Source organism: Plectropomus leopardus, chromosome 2 (assembly GCF_026936395.1).
Source record: "Plectropomus leopardus strain MGB_pleo_1.0 chromosome 2, ASM2693639v1, whole genome shotgun sequence".
Taxonomy (NCBI): Eukaryota; Metazoa; Chordata; class Actinopteri; order Perciformes; family Serranidae; genus Plectropomus; species Plectropomus leopardus.
In genome coordinates, this window is record NC_142177.1 from 10541020 (window position 1) to 10562935 (window position 21916).

Sequence of the window (21916 nt, forward strand, 5' to 3'; positions counted from 1 at the left end):
GCTGATCATGCAATAAAGCCACCTACACTGCTGCAGGATAAAAGGAGCAGCTCATTCCTCCACTCCCTGCCACTTTGTCTACTACCCACCTGTGGCACACTGACAGGCTCTCCTTTTGTTCTTATGCCCCTGTTGTGCTGGTTTAATTCTAACTGATATTCTGTGTGTGCAGATCCCTGGAATCTTGTCACCAGCTCACCTCCAGCCTCACCTGTTTGCTCTTGTCTCCCTGATCCTCTGTCTTCCCGGAAACCTGCAAAAAAAAAGCAGAAACACCAGAACCACCAACCTTGATTCGCCTTCTCCTGCAATCAACTCTCAGCCCCATACCTACTCATCTGAACACAGTCCTGGAAATCTGTTGCCTCACAAGGAAACCTGCAACACAGAAACCCCTGCTCTGAAGACTCTGGACTTCTTGTTCCCCCTCCCAAAGCCCAAAAAAACTCATAGACTAGGTCAATAAATGACTTCTTGTTGCAACTTATCTGTTGTTTCCATGTCTGTCTGCAAAACTATAACAATTACAGCTGTTTTTAGCTTTCCTTTACCTGCTCCCTATCCATGTCAGATCACTCTTTCGGGTGCTTTTAATGGTCTACAGCTATATCAAAAGGTGCCCCGCTTCCTTCCTGTTTGACCTCCTTAAACATTATAGTATATAAATATAGTCAGTGGTCTCTGCTGCCAGAACACAGAGCTCCTGTCTGTTTGATACTGTTTAGGTCTTTTAATCCAAACTCAAAAGTACTCTTGTGCCTTAACTTTCATTATCTGACTGGTGGGTTGGTCTCAATCTTGATGTGTAATTAAAGCCAAACAGTCCTGCCAACAAGAATATTATTAACTTGAAGCCAGTGCTTCTAAATAACACTTTGTTTCTTTCCCACAAGCACTGCTTTGTGCCACTCTGTTTCTGTCTTTCCTACTCCCCCTCTCTTTCTTTCTTTGAACTCAGGTTTCTTTGTACTGGACCATCGGTCCTCCTGGGACCTCTTCATCTCTCCAGGCGCTTGGTGCCTCATTCCAGATGTTTGGTTCTGGATATCCTTTTGTCTCTCTCTGTGCTTTTTCATTCTCCGATCTGTGTGAATGATGTGCCTCAGTTCTGCCTCTTGTGTGTTTGTGTAGTCTATTCTCTTTTAACCCATCTGACTTGAAATTTTTGCAAAACACGGATACATTGCATTTGTATATACTTATTTAGGCATAGAAAACACTTGGATGTGGTTTAGAAAAGATTGTGTTTGGGCTTAAAATCACTGTTTTAGTGTTACAATCACAGCTGGAGAACAGTTGATGTCTCAACCAGTTTTGGTGACACAATTCCAGCTGGAAATGCAGAGATAACCTTTTAAAAAGCAACTTGTTTGTTGGTCTCGAATAGTGGTCTGCAGCTTGGCAGCTGCTACACCTGGGTGACACCATCCACCATCTCCTCCACCTCCCAGTGACAGAGTCAGCGCATATACGATCACTTTGCAAAGTCTTAGTATGTAGTATACTGGTCCTTTCTGTACACATCTATTGCATGTTTATCTTGGGAGAGGGATCCCTCTTCTGTTGCTCCTCTTGAGGTTTCTTCTATTTTGTTTTCCTGTTAAAGGATCTTGGGGGGAGTTTTATCTGCTACAAGGGTCTAAGGGCAGATTGTTTCATGTGCTGCCCAGACCCTTAAGGCAAATTGTGATTTGAAATATTGGGCTATAAAGCTGACCTGAACTGAATTTCCTGTGGAGAATTTCAGTCCTGATGAAAAGGCTTCATATGATAAATGAACATTTATTATAATAGTAATTATTATTATTATCATATAAAGAACACACATTTAAAATAGCTGCAATAACCAGATCATTACGAACAGCTAAAGTTGGGGTTGCAATGTAAAATGTGTTTAATGTATCAAAAAACACAACTTTTTATTAACTGAGTTCACTCCTGAACACAAAATCAAATGTAGGTATAGCTATTGTGCCATCTGTTGGGCAAATGCTGTTACAACATGTTTTTATTAAAAAAAACATTGACAGCTAAAGTTCCTGCTTCACAAACTGGCAGGAGCACAGAGTGCAGTACTATTAGTAGTGGATTTCTCTGTTTTTCTGTTATAGTATTTTGGGTTTCACAGAAAGAGATTACCATCCGTTTCCATCCCTTTAGTTACATGAGTTTCTTTTTAAGCACCGCCAAAATAGGTTTGATTTTTTTTTAGCTTCACAAGTATCTAAATCTCTGCTTCTAAGTTTAAAAAACAGATGTTATGGCATTCATACTAAGCTTCTTATGATGCTTATAATGGATATTTTTAATACAAGTCACAACAGCGGACCAATCAGCATCAGCATTTTTTCATTTATTCTTTTTATTTTGATATGTCTGGAATGTATTTTCCCTTACAAGTATAAATCTATGTAATTTACTGTTACATCTGAACATGTAATACAAAGCTCAGGACAAGTGAAAAGTACCTACCCCATTAAACAAATTACAGTAAGAACATATTTTTTGCATTGCTGTGGAAAATGAAACACGAAAACCATTTGACTACTTGATATACTGACAAACAGTCACTGCTGTGTGCCCAAAATGCTAAACAGCGCCAATCATGTTACGAAATGAAGGTTTCAAAGTTGAAACATGATCTTTGATCAGTTAAACATTTAAAGTCAGAGTAATGTAACTGTATTGGTTTATTACAGCAAACCAAATCATTTGACCTGACAGGAAAATAAACTGAAATGTTGATGACAAACAGTGATTGTGGATATTTGTGGAGAAACATCTGACCAGCATTGGTTGCAAATGATTGCTTAAGAACTGACCACAGTGGCACTACAGTGACAGTACTACAGTAATAGTTCTACCAGTACTACAGTAACAGCGCTAGAGTAACAGTAGCCTCCTGCCGGCTCATTTTATGGAAAAAAATAATAATAATCAGAGCCATTTGAGCTTCATGGCAGCCAACACAATAGGTAATCAAGTATCAGCATGTGAACCAGCATTATTTGAAATAGGACTGTGTGATAAAAGTATGAAAGGCAAATGAGTCAATACAAACATTAACACACTGCCTTACACCTACAATGATAAGTAGCTTTATGCAGCAACTGCAAACATTCTACCTATTTTTACATTTCCATTAATGTATTCATATTGTTCCACTTTTGATTTTTGTTTAACAGAATCAGATATCAAAACTGTGATTTTCATTTGAAAAATGTTAGTGTCACATTAGTTAGTTGCCGATTTAAGACCCAGGAAATGACAGAATGATACATTATATGAAAAAAAATTAAATAAAATCCCTTTAAAACACCAATTGTCGCAGTAATTACCTTAGATCAAAGTATTATTTAATATGTGTACTGCGTGCAAAAGTACTAATATATGACAAAGATCAATTCATGTGCAATTTGGAAATACATTCTTAGATGCTCATGCAAACGATCACAAATGAGGTGAGATGGTCTATTCTTGCCTCAAGCATAAAAGAAATGTAACATAGTAGAAAACAACCATAGAAAATGTGATTAAATACAAAGTGTTTACAGCAATCGGAGACATTCCAAAAAGACTAATTTCAGCAAGTTTCACTATAATTGTGCAAACGTACAGTTTTACCAGAGAGGCAGAGAGAATGCAGCCTGCAGCGGGTCAGCTGATCACCTCACACTGACGTGTTTGGTTCTGAAGAGACAGTTTACCCCAAAATCAAAATACATATTTTATCTCTTACCTATAGTGCTGTTTATCAGTCTAGATTATTTTGGCGTTGTGAACAGTATCATGTAGGAACTATTTTCTTTCTACTGAGCTACACCCACAAACTGTATCACTACGCAGAAGGAATTGTGCACCTCTTCATAGACGGAAAATGTTTGCTTCCTTTTGTGTGGTAATGCCTGTGTCGGTGTAGGTCGGTAGAGAGAAAACGCTCGCAAAAAGGTCTGTGGATGACTGTTGAGTTTTTAAAATGTATTTTTTGGTGCTTTGAACACCATGAGCTGAGTGTCATCTTGTTCTAAAATATTGGAGATAAGGCAGACATCTCTATGGCTGATATCGCCAACACTCAGTCACTCATATCAAAACTATCTAGACTGATGAATGGCACTACAGGTAAGAGGAAAATATGTATTTTTGATTTCGACGTGAACTGTCCCTTAAAGGGAATGTTGTTTCCAATGTAAGAGAACAATTTTTTTTCCACGATACAAGAACTTTCAAAGTGCAAATGCAGCCAAATTAATTTCCCTAAATTCAACATAAAAAAAACAGGAAAAGGGGACAAATATGAAAGATATAAAAATAATTCTTGTAAAGATCAGCAAGGCAGCAAATTGATGGCATTTTCCCTTACTTAAAAAAATCTGTATCCCATAAGCTTTCAAACAACTGCCTTTGATTACCTGTAGCTGACCTTCCAAAAACCAATGTCAAAAATCTCCTAAACCTTCTGTACAGTGAGCTCTACAGCAGCTGAGAGCTGCCACAAAGAATAGCTATATATGCATTTCACAGCTCTGTGTCTGAAATGTTCAGACTGCCTCTCCCAAAAACAAAACATCAACAGTCCCTGTCCGGACACTTACAGAGCTCACCATATTTTGCCGACAGGTAAATCCTGATGTGTGTCCTGGCAGCTGTTACTACACAAACAAACCTTATTAAAAGATTAAAGAGGTAAACAGTCAAAGCAGCATGGACTATTTTCCATGTCTGTCCACAAATTTCATAAAAAGACGTTCAGACGGATATTAAAAAGAAAGTATTGGCAAATAATATTAAGTAGTCATTAGTGGAATTTCAGCTAGTAAACCACCTGGATGCTGACTGAGTTCCCTTGCTGTGAATTTAAAACTGAAACTTAAAATCCTACTTCAGTGTATTACAACTCAGGCTGCGACTAACCATTACTGTCATTATCAATTAAGCTACAGATTAATTGTTAAGTTATAAAATGTCAAAAATAGTAAATAAATTTGCATTATAATTTCCCTAAAGTGGGGTCTTCAAATTCCCACCAGTGGTCCAAATCCCAATAATATTTCTCTAACTATATAATTATGACAAAGAAGAGCAGCCAATCCTCACATCTGAGAAGCTAAAGCCAGCAGCTGTTTGGCATGTTTTTTTTTAGAAATCACCAAAACGATTAATTGTCAAAATAGCTGCAAACCAATTTTCTTTCAATCGACTACTTACTGGAGCTCTAATTACAACTTTAAATGTGATTGTTGGACTTTGAATTTTCTAACAACATAAATATCAGATGTGTGTAAACTGCAAATCAAATAGCTATTGAATTACACCAAATTATCAATAATCGTTCACCTTTTGTCCAGTAGAAGATAAAAGAGATTAAGACACAACACAACCGTCGGGGTTCTTGGGGTCCTGGGTCTCCGCATCATTGACCAGACCGTTGTTTGGACTTTTCTCTGAATCTTCAGGAAGCTCTATAGTGTCCCCTTCACCTGGAAACACCCTGTCCTGCTCTGGAGTCTCAGCAGATGCGTCCTCGTAGGCACTTATGCTGTCTGAGTCGTCTCGTCCGTCCTGGATATCGTTTTCGTAAGGCCTCTGCAGGATCCCGTCCTCAGAGAATGGGTTGTCCACAGCAAGAGTGGGCATGTGGCTCAGGGGCCTATTGACCATCTTCCTCAGCTTGGACAGGGCGTTCCCGTCATCATCTGCCCCTTCACTCAGTCCCACTTCCTCTGCTCTGCCTCTGCTTTCACTGCTGCGAGGGTCACACAGCGAGGACTCTGTCATCAAATCAATTGCATCATTTTTCAATCGGTGTCCTTGTTTTGTTCCCTCGTCTGCACCTCCATGAGTGTTAGCTGGAGCAGATGGTGTATTATTCCTCTCCTGTGAAGAGAAATTCAATTGTCCGTTCAAGTTCAAACAAAACATAAGTGCATTTGCTATGTTGTTATTACCAGCCGCGATAACATCACGACAGCTGATATTGTTCTCACATTGTGAGTCTGTGTGTGTCATCATTGCTAAACTTGGTCCTGCTGACAGCAGATGTAGCAGCAACTACCACATGAGCTGTTTTAAGTATCTTTCATCTGTCTGTGGACAGATTTTGTTGATGTGATAGTGCCACAACAGTGCAAAATGCAGCCTTGAAACTTAACAGGTGTGTAGTTGAGACCAAAATGAGGCCAAGTTTGAGAATGGGTCTGAGCAAGGGGGGCAAAAGCAGACTGGTAGGAAGTCGAGTAGGAGCCACTAGTCCCTACTTCATGGGGATCACTGTATCGCGGCGGGAGTGATCCCATCGCAAGATGGAAGCAAAGAAAAGCCACGAAAGATTTAATTCTATGAGCAACCTAAAACAGGATTGTGAAATTTAACAGCCACTGAAAACGTATTGTGAAATAACAAACACTGAATTTATAATATTCATTGTTATTTTATCATATTTGTTGGGATTCCTTCTGGAAATTTCAAGGAAAAGACTAAATGTCTTTCAGTGAAAAGACATTGAAACCATATAAATAAAGCTACATGGTACTTTTTCAATACTATAACTTGTGTGTTTTTACATTAAATATTCATTTGATACTGTATAGGTAGTGAAGTGCTTATAAACTTGCTTCCCTTTACCATCGAGTGTAACGTAAGAGTACATGTCATCCTGCCACAACCAGTAAAATAGATACAAATAAGTATGAGGTGGCAGAGAAGCGTTCAGATTAACTTTGATATCCAGGTAAACAAAACATGCACAATCTCCATTATTCACACTGAACAATAAGTGATCCTGCTCCTGGCGAACTGTTACATAACAGGTTCCATAGGATTTTACATCTTTATATAATGATTCAAAAAACGTTTCTCTCTCCACTGTTACGTAATGTTAATTGTCACATTACCTCTCTTAATCTCTCCACCTCTTGCATCAGAGAGCAGACCATGCTCTCCAGTTTACTCTTGGCCTCCCTCTCTCGTTCCAGTTCCTAAAAATGCAGAGAAAAACAGCTTGTTAGTGTCACACTTCATTACAACATGGACCAAAAACATCTCATTAGAGAGGATTAAGACTACAAGATGTGAATATGTTACTGCGTAAAGCGTTTAAGTAAATGTAAGTGGTGTTTTTGGTGTTGGTGAGGCCTCGACGTACCAAACTAGCCTGTCCAGCTTCCCTCTGGGCCTCAGCCAGCAGCTCCTCTACACCCTCCAGTGTGTCCTGCAGGACGTCCACCTGGAACAACAGAGCCTCTCGCTCGACCTCCAGCCCACGCAGCTCCTGCACCACCTCGTCATAGCTGGCCTGCAGCTCCAGCTACACCACAAACACAATTACAAATCAGTGTGGGCAACTTTAGAGGAACGCATGCCGGTCTGTGGGAGGCAGAGTGTTCAGTAAGCTCTCAGAGGCATCAGTGGGAGGACTTATCTGGAAGCACGACAATTCCTCCATATGTATGGGAATATGCATCACACTCACACGATCTATCAGATCTGACAGAACAGTGAACAAGACTTTACATAGTAATAATCATCATAATTAGAAAAACAGTAAGAAAAACTCACCATTTCTGGAAGTCCCATGAGAAGGTCCTGGTCTGAAGGCTGAAAGGAGAAAAACAATTTTGAAATAAAAAAAAAGTTCATTTGTAAATAATACTAGAGTCTTTTAAATTGAGTTAAACAAAGACAAGCATGTCTTAAACAGCTATGTAACTATAACATGACTTGCACAATACATTACAAGCAAATTATAGCATTCAAGATTACCATTAAGTTAATTCACAGTTTAAGTTATGTAAATAAAGTCCTGTGTGTTGCAGGATTATGGTAATGGATGTGTTGGAGCCATTGCAGGAAAATGACTGCTGATATTGTGATACAACATTTTATTTACATTCTAAATGTGTCAAAACATGTCCAAAAAAAGTAAAAAACTGAAAAGTTTTTTCCAGCTTCAATTAATGTTAGTAGTTTGTTTCTATTACTAAGATACCCCTTTTCTACTACCGATGACATCGTTGACAATAGCTGGTGGTTTGATGTCTTTTCTTTTCACTGAAGACATTTTGACATGTCACAGGAAGAAAAACACGATGGCTTCACATGATTTAACTGCTTCACTCTCAGAGTCCTGGTATTGTGCATGTTGGCTCACCGTCACACTGTCCTGACTTATTGGAACACTTTACATTAACATAGTTATCATTGATGTTATATGTAACATACACACTTTTCAAACTATGACAAGTTTAAAAACCTTTTATTTTTCACTGTAAACCTTTATAAGTGGTGTTGCACCACATTCTGTGACCCTATCACAAATCCCAACTATACTACACCTGCAAATGTTTTTAATCACACCTTATAACATACTTAGTTATGATAACAGCTGTTACTGAAAAAAGTGCCTCCATGGTATAAAGATAGAGTCAAACTTTTAATAACTGTGGTATCAAAAACTACATTGTGTCTGAAGACCAACACTTCAACTGAAAGTCACAGACTTTGATACTCCAAAATTAAACCTTCAAAACTTGTGACCTTATCTGAATACTGTTCTGCACTATGTTTGATAGCCGCTTTCAAAACACAGCGTGCGATTAAGTACGATAAAAAACATTTGCTGTGGCAACATAGCTGACATTTCTAATCCTGTCATGAAATATTATAGAATTTGGTGCAACACAAAGATCTGACATTTTCATGTAAGTAATGGTAAATTTATGAAACAGAAAATAATAGCAAACAAAATTTAGCATTAAATTATAAAACATACACAAGGACAGGCAACCTATTGTCATGCTTCTGATCCAGCATCCTCACAGAAACACTTTGTCCCAACAAGTTGACTGAATGTAAGTTTTGATTTTGTGTAAATAAACAGCTTTTGTGACATGAGACACCAAACAGATATGAAACTATATATATGAACCAAGCTCGAGTTTATGTGTCTTTAAGTGCAGGAAGATGTATTCAGAAAGTACCAATACAACAATTTAAAATGGTTCCACACTACTAAGAACTTCCTTTTAATTATACTTATGTAAAAATGCAGAAGTACTGTCACCAAAAATGTATTGCAAGTATCAAAAGTAAAATTAATCATTCAGCAGAAAAAAGGTTCCATGTAACCAATATATTATGACATATGACATTATTGGATTATCAATACAGACACAAGAATATCTAAGTATTTCACTTTTGAAGCTCTACAAGCTTTGTTTTTTGTGACATACTGTACATTTAGTCTTCTTTGCCTCAAGCAATATTCAAACTATTTGATATGAAACCACTTTAAGTGAACCTGTAACAGCTAGACTGCTTGTTTTTAAAGGAATCGCAAGCTATACAGATTGGCAATAACGGGTTAAACGTGTTACATTAAAGTGTGTTATATAAGCTTATGCTATGTGTCTTTATGTAACACCTCAATCTAACTGTAGCTGTCAGTTTTATATAGTGGCGTTAAAAGTACTATTTCAAAATAGAAATACTCAAACACAAATGCGTCAAAACTCATGCACAGTACGTCAGTGTTACCTTAGTAAATATGTTAGTACGACTACTGCTTATGCATTATCATCACATCGCAATGATAATGACGCAGATAAAGAGGAGACATGCGGGACCGTAGAAATATTTGATTAGCTAGAGATCGATACAGGTGTCTTGATTACTCTGTCCCCCCCTGGCTCCTGTTCGTGCTGTCTGGCTCCTACCTGACTGTCACTTGTCCTCTTCAGGGTGCCTCCTCGGCTGTCGCTTCGTGTCAGACGCCTGGATGAACTCTCGGTCTGTGACAGAGACAAAACATCAGGTAAGAAAAACAGCCTCGCATCACAGTTAGAAACAAACAAGCTAACGTTAGCTTACGATGAGGAAGTGAACTGAAGCTACCGGCCTGAAGAAAACGAGTCTCACGGTTCACGTGAGCCGTTAGTCGGTGTTAAACGGTTAACAAAACAGCCGGAATTCACACCGACTGCATTACTAACGTTAAATGTTGAAAACGACCAAGTACTACAAGAGGCAGGGCAAGCTTAGCTGTAAACAAACAGTCGGTAATGACGGCGTGATTTCTGAGCTCACCTCCTTTATAATGCTGCGCAGAGACTCATCCTCACTCAGCCCCCGAGATAACGTCCGCTTCTTTGGTGAACCACTGCTGTCCAGCGTGACTGAGTGCATTTTTTTAGGATTTATATTAAGTTTTTGTTTATGTAAGAGACACCTCCGAGCTCTGTGTGAGGTGAAGAGGTGTTTGGTGCTGAGTTTCCTACGCAGGAGCAGCTGTGAGTGAACTGCCGACGCCCAGGCCGTGATCTACGGAGAGCCACGGGGGCCAAACCGTCTAACACCGCCCTCACTCCGCCTACACAGGAGTCAAAGATCAGCCCCGAGCATGGATGTATGCACTCATGGCCCCTCACAGGAGAGAGGAGCACTTTTTGCAACTGTTGGAAGTTCAAAAGTGAACTGTTTGGTTCTGATAAGCACCATGGCGAGTGTCAGGTCCCCAAACTCATCAATGACACAAAGTACTTAAAGGTGAGCTTAATGTTTTTTGCGGTTTCTGTGTTTTGTGAGAGGGTGAAGTAGCTAGGCCTAGATGACAGAAGTGTAGGGAAAGATGGTAACCCAGATTATATCGAAGGCTGAGGTGAAAACACGTCAGAAAAGATACGAACTTCATTCACCCCGAGGGTAATTGTTTTGCTGCAGTTGCACTGTAAAAATAAACAATTTTATTTTTACTTTAAAAAGTGGGTGTCCAAGCTGCTTTAATTTGTAAAAAAAAAAAAAAAAAAAAAAAGTTGACTGAATTTGGGAAGACAAGTTCAGTCATTACAAAATTACCTCAACTTGTCATTTCAAATTCAGTCAACTCAAAATTTTAACGGGGTCAACAGATTATTGGCCTGGCTAATTATTGGGGCTGATATTTTTCATTTTGCTGATTGTCTGTGTCCGCATTTTATTTTAATAATGAAATAGTGAAATGAATTAATTAAAAAGTGCAAAGAAAGTTACAAAATTTTACACTGTTTTACTTTGTAAGACCTCAGGGAGCTATTTTTGTTTATTCATTTTTTATTTAAATATTAACTTGACTTTATTTAAAAAAAAAAAAAAAAAAAAGTTGCTGGGAACTTGCTGTATGTGATGTTGAACTTTTCAGTTTTGATTAAACATTTGCTAAAGGCGTTTAAACAAACTTTTTATGTCGGAGTTTGTTATATTCCAAATTCTAAATATAGACAGAAATATTTTCATTTTTATTTTAAATGCATATTGGTTTCAAATATTGGTTACCAGTCTCATTATGACTTATAATCGGTATCAGCCCTGAAAAACAAATACCAGTCGATCTCTAAATTTTAAGGCAGCCTGGACACTTAAGTTTTTAAAGTTAAAAAAAGTGTTTATTTTTACAGTGCAGTACCACAGAAAAGAGTGTTAAATTTTATAGCTGCACTCATATCTATGCACTGCACCTTAATGACTTTTGATAGCTTATGTCACTGGCCATATGTCATTAAGGTGCACAATTAGGGCGAGTTTGGAGGAAATTTCTATATCCCACAGTAATGTTTATTTATGTGATGTAAAGGTGACAATATACAGTAAAATGAGACCTCTGGGGTTTGTATTTCATTCAATTTTAGCACCATTTTGAAAAAGAGATGAAACAAGCAGATACAAAAAAACACATACTATGTGATACTGTCATTTTATCTTACTTCTAAACATGAATTTATTAAGCAGTGATATATGATATTTCACTCAGGGCCGTCCACAAGGGGGGATAAGGTGGAAAGCTTTCTGGGGTGCAGGTGGGTTGGCCTGATTCCACTGACAACATTTTCAATGCAAAACTACATTGTACCTTGTGAAACATTATGTGATCGGTCCACAAGGTACGTTATCACTGCCAAGTTCTTTTTTTTTATTAAAACAAAAATTATATAAAGTTAAAGGTGTTTATGAAATCAAATCAAATAATACAAGTCACCCCTCAGACTGACTCAAAATGTCTGTATCTTTTATCAATCTAGCAAATTGCACTTTTTTTTCTTTCCTTATTAATAGATTATCACTATAACTGATTTATGGGTTGCATCGGCTGTTCTTTACTGTGATGTGTCAATATGACTTCAGTGGAAAAAAAAGACATTGAATGAGGTGGCTCACAATGTAGACATCGACTTAAAGGCTGTCAGTTTGATTGAGTTTAATCATATAAGGAGTGTATGAACTGCTTTATAGCTCTCTCCTTGTTCCTCAGCATCCTCAGCACACTGAGTTTCTTGATAATCATCATGGACAAAAGCTCAGCATCAGTGGGTTGGATTGAAGCCTCAAAAATGAGGCTTCCTTTCTGGAAAGAAGGTCTTGGTGCCACAGACTCAAGAGTTTTCATGCTGATGAGACTTTGGTGAGTATTTTTGGTCCCATATTCATACAGAACATAACATTTTATGTAAGAAACATACCATATTTGATGCTAAGCATGTATAATGCAAATCAAGACAAATTAGTGCCATTTCTTTGTCATCTAAAGTCAGAACTTGAATAGATGAGCATGCCTATTTTTATGGTGTGGATCAGGTGCTCTGGGATGAGAATGCACTGAATGACACCTCGGGGAAAAAAGCCCAAAGTTAGTCTGTCTTACCAACCCCAGGATTTTCTGCCTGCAGCCTTCTTGCAAGTGTCATTTTTTTTTGTCTGATTAATGTGTAGCATAAAGCAATGGTTCAGCATTTGTGGGGAGCTGTGGCTCAGAGGTAGAGTGGGTCGTCCACAAATTGCAAGGTTGCCGGTTCGATCCCCAGCTCCCCCAGTCCATGATACCGAACCCCAAATTGCTCCCTTTGCTGTGCCATCAGTGTGTGTATGTGTGGGATTAGCAGGTGGCACCATGTACGGTAGCCTCAGCACACCAGTGTGTGAATGGGTGAATGTGGCATATAGTGTAAAAAAAACAAAGAAAATGCTTTGAGTGGTCAAAAGACTAGGAAGGATACAAGTATAGTCAATTTACCATTTTGGCATTAACTTTCTTGTTAATAGTTAGATGAAAAATTCGATACCACAATGTACAATTAATCTGTTGCAAGTGAAATTCCTGCTTTCAAAATTGTACGCAAGTAAAAGTACAAGCACTTGCATCAAAATACTTTAACTGCCAGAAGCAAAAGTACTCATTATGCTGATTGGCCAGTTTCACAATAATGTATGTTGTATTATTGAATTGTTATTACTGATGTATTAATATATAAATCACTTTAATTTTCTCGCTGGTTAAATTGGGACAAATTACTTTATATATGCTCCCCTACAATAATGAAAGTCTTATCCTATTCCTATTCCTCACTAAACCAATATAATTATGTTTTGATGATTTATTAACAGTATTTGAACAATAATGACTTAATACTGCTAAATGCCAAACTAAATGAACTACAGGACCCTGCTTCACAATGTAAGTACCACAGTCCGACTATGAAAGAGGCAGCACACACAGATAGTAGTAGCCTGCCTGAAACAGGCTGCAGCTGTGTTCTCCTCCAGCAGATGACACTAGTGGGTCAGTGATAGTTCACCGAGAGACTCGTTGCTCTGGGAGGTACAATTTGTACATAAAGAAATCAGTTGCAGAAATATCACAACTTTTATTAAGCACGTGTGCAGTCATGATTGCAGCATCTCTCAATGGTTTGTAGTTGTCTATATTTTGATCAGATGGTATTTTGATATATTGCCGGTTTATAGATCAAATGTCTCATACATAGGACTTGTAATTCTACAATCCACAGTGATCCATAAGGAAACAAGGGAAAAAAAGTGACATTTCTATAAAGCTTGTACCAATACGCTGAATGGTGAAAATTAAATTTCAAGTAGGCTCATACATCATAAAATCTGTGCAGACCTGCTACTGCATAACTTCAACCAGTCTATTAATAAAGGCTGTTAAACATAAAGCTTTCATTAATCTTTTAAAAATCATAATTGTGCATATTAAAGCAATTGATTTTGAAATGGAAAGGCCAGTTATTACTTTACTGGTATACACAGATACTTTGACGCTCAGTTTGGAGAGCTCTGCATCGGGCGAGCTCGTGCAACTTCTAAATAATCTGCATCTAACCATCTAACACAAAGACTCCTCATCAGTGTGTTTCTTACTAAAACGCACTCATTTGTGTGTAATTTTGGAGATGATGAAGAGAATTCGGGAGGAATCCATGAAGCTGTTTTTGGTCATTTTTACACCATAATAAACCATTTAGGCTGTAACAACAGGCGCAATGAGCCATAGTTTATGTCATCATCATAATAACCTAATTGGGCAATATCTCTAATGCGAGACATTGTGTGTGCACTGTAAAAACATTTATACTCTCATAACAGTGCGTGCACCCTCCCTTCGCTCTGTCCCTCTTGACTTGGTGACAGACCTAAAAGCCTTTTGTTGCAATCTTAGCCAATGGAGACGGATTACGACACCGGGCAGCTGAGATATATAAAGAGCCCCTTTTTGACCGCACTTGCACATTTTTCAGTGACACCTCTGAACATTCACACACCTCCATGGACTAAATTGTACAGAAGAACCCCAAAACAACCATTATAGTACACGTGAGCGGGCTATGCATGCATCAGATAGATAATTTGCTCACTTTCAATCAAAGGCAGCCTGAACCGAGACACACAGGACGTACTTTTTTTTAATTTATTGCAAAATCTCTTGCAAAAAAAAAGCAACTTCGCTTGTTGGATTAGATGCATGTCAGTGATTCCCTGCTTTTTGTAGGATAAAGCAAGGAGCGACGCGCATCCGAGAGAGGGGATATAACGGGATAAAGCGAGTGAAAAGACAAGAAAAAGAAAGAAAAAAAAGTTGCCTGGTGTCCACGCGTCGACATGCCGAGGTACAACTTCTTGCTGTGCTTGATGGTGCTCGTCTCCCTGGGACAGTCGGGGAGCGATGAGCCCAATTTGCTGCTGCCTTCTGCCAGCGAGACGCCCACGGATGCCGGGCTGTCCCTTCTGGACGAGGACGCCGGTTCCCACGAGTGCTCCGCCTGCGTTTGGAGGGAGCAAAGCAAAGTGCTGAGACTGGAGACCATCAAGTCCCAGATTCTGAGCAAGCTGCGTCTGAAGCAGGCGCCCAACATCAGCCGGGAGGTGGTCAATCAGCTGCTGCCCAAAGCGCCTCCGCTCCAGCAGCTCCTGGACCACCACGACTTCCAGGGAGACGCGTCGTCCCAGGATGAGTTTATGGAGGAGGATGAGTACCACGCCACCACGGAGTCCGTGATCACCATGGCCTCTGAGCGTGAGTAAATAGTTTACAACCCCAACAATATTGTCTCCAAATGCGTCATGCGCGTAATTGCGGAGCAGTTACAGGCTCAAGACTCAGGGCCTGCTGCGTGGACAGTGGAGCTCATTCAAGTGAGTGACCTAACCTACTTTTTCAGATTGGGGGTCCACTGTGTGTGTCTGAAGCGGAATGATAATATTAGACAAATGGTCTGCGGTCAGCTGCTGGCCACGGCTGTCAAAATAGGGATTACGCGTGAAGCTGATAAATCAATAATCAGGAGCATAAAGAGCCTCGTCACTCTGAAACAGACAGCTCCAATATGGCCCAATGGACTTTTGTTTTCATGGTGGTGGTGGTGGTGGTGGTGGTGGTGGTGATGATGATGATGATGATGATGATGATGATGATGATGATGATAATGGAGGGATAAGTCCTATTGGAGCAGCAGTAGCCTATAATATTTTAGCTCCTCAGTCCACCTGCTGTCAAACTTTCCCTCTTTCAGATGATGTTTTTGTGCCAGTAACGCATGACAGACCCGTGTGAATGTCAAGTGCATTATTAATGATAATGCAGCATTCAGCTGGCACTTGCATCACTTTATCCTTTATGCCTCCCTTTTGCATAAAGCCCCCTAAATTCTGGAGTTATGATCGCGCCGTGAGGCCCTCTGATTATTGCCCCTCTAACAATTTGCTCGCCCTCTTATAGTTTCCCATAAATCCACAGATAAACCGCAGGCAGGCCCCTTGGAGACATTTTATAAAATTACTGTTGAACCCTGGCAGCTGTGCTCTATCGGTCTTTTATAGGAGGCTCTACCGGTTTCCCTGCTGTTCATCGCAGTGAGAAAAAGTGTGTCCAAAAAGCTGCTATTGTTCCCCTCATGCAGCGGCCCCCCTCGGCCGCACTTGCCTTTTAAATGCGAAGTTTATGGGCGCAGCTCGTTTTTTTTTTCACCACGAGTACACAAAGACAGAGAATCACTCGGGGTCGAGGGGAGTGTGTGACCTTTCCCTGGCGAATCGCGGGGTTCAACAACATTTACACACGTAATATATTCCACACAAGGCGGATAAAACACACTCCAAATAATCAGGTTTTTTTCACCCCACGAGTGAACAAAGATACGCCTGTGTGCGGGAGACTTTGGCCTCGTGTTGTTTGACATTATTAATTCCTCATTATAATATCTGTCTACCTATCTATCCATCTATCTATCTATCTATGCATAGGTGTAGATTTTGGCGTGAAACACTGGGGACATGTCCCCCTAAATATTTAGAACATGAGCATTGGTGCACCCAATAAAAACAATAAGACTTTTACAAAATTAAAAAAAATATGTGTCCCCAAATGCTCAAAGCAAACCTACACCTATCTATCTATCTATCTATCTATCTATCTATCTATCTATCTATCCATCTATCCATCTATTTGGGATTTTAAGAGTCTCTTTTTTCTCATTAGTTACTTTTTGTATAAACATTGCTAGATATAGGCCTATGTTTTAATATCTTGTAATGAAATGCACTTTTCCTTTTGCACTGTCCTGACAGTCCCACTGTCTCTGTGATTACAGCAAATTGACCATCACATGACATGTTGAAATGTAATCTAAATTTTAACTTGACCTGTCCCCTAGAGTGCTGCAGGAATGAGCCCTAAAATCCTGGAAATGAGTTAGCATTTCAGCACTCCCAGTTCCCTCGTCTCAAAGTCGATGGGGTTTTTAAATGGATTTTTGGTTAGAAGCCTGAAATACAGTTAAGAGACAAGTTTAAGAGACTCACACATTTTGTTCTACAACATAAAATACACCAGCAAATACCTCACTGATGAACTTTGAAGCTTTAAGTTGCCTTAAAAAAGGCGGTTACTAACAAGTGACTAAATGAGACCACAGAACATCTTCACAGCGCTCATGACTTTACAGTCTCGTTGTGGTGGTGACGTTCAAAGTCATGTGACCCTGGTAAAATACGTTTATAGAATAACATTAGCGTTTTACCTCTGACTACTGCATTTACGCCTTAAAAATCCTGCATGCGGTGTTCATTAGTGAAGATTATCTTGCAGGACAAAACCTGTAAATATAAATCCAAAATCCAATGGAAAAATACCATTGGCTTTTTGACGAAGGAACCAGGGTGAATCTAACTGAAGCATTGGCCAACAAAAAATGTTATTCCTGCAGCATTCTATACCATCACTCTTTATCTAAGCTTTTAACTTTTTTTTTAGTTTAGTGTAGTTTGATTTGCACAAATGTATAGAAAAGACAGAAAAGTAAATTAAAAAGTTTAAACTTTTGTGCACAAGAGGTCAAAAACCAAAAATGGCTTATGGAGATACTTTCCCTGTTAAATAACTTTAATCACTCACAAAAACAAAAGATAAAAACAAAGATTGCATAACTGATCATAATGTCAAGACTAAGCACAATGCAAAATTGATCAAAAAAAAAAAAAAATACGAATGACCAAAGGTTTGTATTTATAAAGTGCAATGCTTTACAAATGAATCGATTGAAGTGCGTTTTTGAATAACGATAATGTATATTTTGATTGTAGTGATGGGAGAAGATTGTTCCAAATGGATTTTTGAATAGTTTCCTCTGAGAGTCGGTTTTTGCTCCAGACTGATGTGAGCGATGCAGTTCAGTTCATCCTAAGGCAGAGCAGAGCAGAGCACAGCTGACGTCTGCCAGGTGAACTGAGGAGGCATCTTGAAGCATTTGATTTGTAATTTTTCAACTGTTTGCTCTATGAGGCAACTATTTTTAGGACATTTACAGAAGAATCAGTGTGTTAGCACTTCAAACTTCTATCTATCTATCTATCTATCCTTCTATCTATCTATCTATCTATCTATCTATCTATCTATCTATCTGTTTCTGTTTTTATTACTTGCTCACAAACACACATAAATGATGTATGTGATGCATGCTGACACTAAAGATCTTCCATAATAACTTGCTGTTATCTCTTTGATGTGCCCATCAATCGTTATATTGGATTATTCTCTCTCAACTTGTAAATACAGAAAACTCTGCATTACAAGTAAAATCAGCATTTTTGCTTCCCATCCTCGGTACGATCATGCTCGCAGACCAAGCAAAGTGATTTGATACCTTCTCAAGCCAGAAAAAAAGGGCTATTATGCATGACGCTGGCTAATTGCATATTACTAACGGCCCGCATGCCCGCCAGAGGAGCTAATGACTGACATTACTTCTGTATCTGTCATGTTACAGCACTTCCTGTTCTGTTCTGTTCTGTTCTCCTCATCGCTGTATGTCAGCTGCCGTTTTTATCATCTGCTCCTTCTCTCCACCCCCTCACCCCCCACCCCACCCACCTTCCTCCCCGTTAGCCCCCTCTCTCCTTCCTCTTCTTTTTCTCCGGTACTCATGGAAGAGTTGAGAGAATGAGTGCATCTCTTTTTGCCTGTGGCGCCTTAGTGATCCCACAGGATTAAAAGTGCCTTTTCTGTCTCTCTGATAGAAGGAGGACTTCAAACACTATTCCCTGCGCACCTCGAACCCAATCACCCTTTCACGGTCGTGCACACTGCCTTTGATGGGCCATGTGGGTTCACACAGTACATACTGAACTGGACCTGTGCCAGAGTTGCTTCTTAGTATTCACTCAAGGTACGTGGGTGCCGCAGTGGGGGTTGAGAGGGTCCATGCTTCCTGGTCTCTAATTACTATGAAATTTCATGGAAAAGTACAGCTATTTATATCATAGTGCGGCACTAAAACATCTCGCTCCGTATGTGTTGTGTAGGTAACCGCTCCGCTTGCTGTTCATGCATAAAAAATGAGTCTGTTCGGAGCAGTTTAACAGGGTAATTTTCTCGCGCAGCACCATGAACGAGTGTTGATTTTTATTAACACATCTATTCGCATTAAGGCGTATGTTGATTTATGTGTGTAATTGTGCGCAAGCATGCATGCAATGTGTGTATTTGGGAGCTCAGTCTGTTTTGCCTGAGGTAGGGTGAGGATTTGACCCCACTAGTCTCCCATTTGTCACCTGTCTAAGACATTGAGACCAGACCTTCCCCTTCCATCAGTGACGTCCTCCTGCTGTCTTTCTCTCTTTGTCTCTGTATGTATGTTTTGATGCTAATTAAACCAAACACTTTTCAACTGTTCCATTAAATACTTCAACAATATTAAATACTAAAAGCCAAGTTATTCTGCCAGAGCACACCCATCAAATGATTAAAGGAATACTTAACCCCTTCAAATGACGATTTTTGTATCAATTATTCACCCTGTTGAAGATGAATTCTCCAAGAATTTTTTTTTTCTCACATGCCCTCAAGATGAAAGAAGAATCCAAAAACTGAGAAAATTCTAGATGATTTGAAGTCATAACGGACAACTATATCAAAACATCTGTGTATGAAATACCACACAACTTGTGCAGTCTAATGTAAGTCACATTTAAACAGTCGTGTGTTCAGTGCTTCCAGCAGACAGCCCTTTCAGACGGGGACCAAACGTGAAACTCTGTGCTCTCTTCAAAGCCAGACTCCACTGACAAAAACAGTAATTTTACCTCACTGAACACAGAGGCTGCTGGTTTGCCTCTGCCTCCATCAGTTAGTTTGTGTTATTGTGTGACTGTGGTGCTTTAAAGGTTTTAGTTTAGATTCAACAAAGTCACACAAAAACACAGTCAAACTCCAGATCAACGTAGTGGTAGAGGAGCAGCTCTGGCGTTCAGCAGGAGTAAAGCAGTAAAATGACTGTTTTTGTCAGTAGTATCTGGCTTTGAAGAGAGCAGAATTAAGTTTCACTTACAGTTCAGTTCCCTGTCGGAAAGGGCTGTCTGTTTGGGAAGTGCTGATTGGATAAATGAGACTTTAACTAGACTACACAAGTTGTGTGAGTGTTTGTAAACTGACGTTTTGATACAGTTTAGCTGCTGTTGAACATGGACGCTATGACTTCAGTTCATCAAGAATTTTCTTCCTTTTAGGATTCTTCGTTCACTGTGGATGCATGTGAGAAAAACTAAGTTTTTCCATGAATTCATCATAACATGGGGTGAGTAGTTGATATACAAATAGTAATGTAGGAGGTGAAGTATTTCTTTAAAGAGAAGTGGCACATCTTTGGACTAGGAATACAGTGAGCATGACTTTTATTGAAGTGGTCAGCGAAAAGCTTTTTCTATCTTTTCCATCTCTGCATTTGAGTAATGTTCTGCGCTGTGACATTTTGAGAGGTTTTGAGTTATTTTAAGAATTTCCAGTGAGACAGAACCCTGCAGAGAGCAGCAGTCGCTTACCCTCCCTCTGAGCTTTTATTTTTTTTATGTTTACATTTTATTATCACAGTGAGTCCAAAACAGGAAATCAGTGACTATCTGCGACCATAGCTTTTAAAGGAGAGGAAACTGAGGTTTAGACATAAAGAAGATCACATTTAAAACATTTCTAATGACCACTCTGCTATTTTTGAAACTTTTACTTTGTTTCACTAGTTTATGTGCGTATTTTATCTTGTTCATCGTGATCACATGAAGGCTAACATTAGGAAGGGCCATACTGGTGTCATTATGTAATCCTATTAAGATGAGGCACATTCAGTTCAAGCACAGGCTTACACAACTCTTGTGTTGAAAAATGAACATCTACACACATGTAAAGGTACAAAAGTACAAGTTTCCACATGTGCACACTTGTGTAGACACTTGAGGATGCTCTCGCGCACATACACACACACTCACACATACTCACACAGTCACACACACACTCCAGAGAAAAGTTCTCCTATTGACAAAAAGGGTCACAGAGTTCACAGCTATGTGATATATTGGAAGAGGAGACTATTAACCTCATCGGGTCTCTTTCTTTGGCAGCAAAGACGAACCGGTAGTAACTTGAACACTTATCCCCCACCACACACACACACATGCTGACACACACACATTCATCCACTTACCACTCCCACAAAAAAACAAGTCTTTTATAGTGTTGACCCTATAAAAGGGTCATTTCCTGAAGGTGCAGGAACCATAAAAATTAAGAGGGAGAGCGCTAAAAGGACAGCAGAAGTCGGACTGTCTTCAGCTCAGTGGCCAGTGTTTGCTGGAAGTTGATGACTATGTGAGGTTTTTATAGATTTATTTATTCCATGGAGGTCTCAGTTTGACGATGACACCTGTTCTGCCTGTGTAGTTGCTAGCATCAGTCGAGGGGAAAGATAAACTTTGGTGTTGAATTGTTTGGACACCGGGGGGCATGACCGGTTTGTTTAAAAAGAAGTAAAAAAAACGTAAGAAAGAAAGGTCTGTAGAAATTGCACAACATACTGTCAACTTTATGGCTAATAAAATTTCAAAGGGACCAAAGTCTATTAATACAGGGACAAAATTTCCCCAGGACCTCAGGAATCTCACTCCTTCCACCCTCCTTCCCCTATTCCCACGCTCCCGTGTACCAATCCCTGCAGCCGGCCGTTCCTCTTGGCATTTGGGAATATGTTGCTTTGGTATTTAATGCACGCTTGACCAAAAATACAACACTGAGAAGTTGGGAGAATGGATGTAAGACGTGAGTTTGGAG

At 39.4% G+C, this 21916-nt stretch overlaps 2 protein-coding genes across 6 annotated transcripts in view; one reads left to right on the forward strand and one right to left on the reverse strand.

The window, feature by feature from the left end:
- Positions 1 to 2332: 2332 nt before the first annotated feature.
- LOC121953360 (uncharacterized) lies at positions 2333 to 10220 on the reverse strand. The gene is made up of 6 exons (XM_042500412.2): positions 10084 to 10220; positions 9714 to 9788; positions 7558 to 7596; positions 7145 to 7306; positions 6894 to 6977; positions 2333 to 5877 (listed from the first exon to the last, which is right to left on the reverse strand). Exons 1-6 carry the CDS (start codon positions 10180 to 10182, stop codon positions 5365 to 5367), a joined length of 972 nt encoding a protein of 323 aa, XP_042356346.1. The 5' UTR covers positions 10183 to 10220; the 3' UTR covers positions 2333 to 5364.
- gdf11 (growth differentiation factor 11) overlaps positions 8305 to 21916 on the forward strand; it is a 38966-nt gene continuing 25354 nt past the window's right edge. Inside the window, exons 1-4 of one of the 5 annotated variants that reach the window (XM_088084596.1) lie at positions 8305 to 9811; positions 10267 to 10542; positions 12281 to 12430; positions 14816 to 15340. In XM_088084596.1, coding sequence (XP_087940722.1) covers positions 14926 to 15340 — 415 coding nt within the window. In that variant the 5' untranslated portion in view covers positions 8305 to 9811; positions 10267 to 10542; positions 12281 to 12430; positions 14816 to 14925. Of the gene's footprint in view, positions 9812 to 10266; positions 10543 to 12280; positions 12431 to 12492; positions 15341 to 21916 lie in introns of those variants that run through there. The other 4 variants (XM_088084603.1, XM_042500381.2, XM_088084612.1 and 1 more) reach the window with 4 other exon arrangements.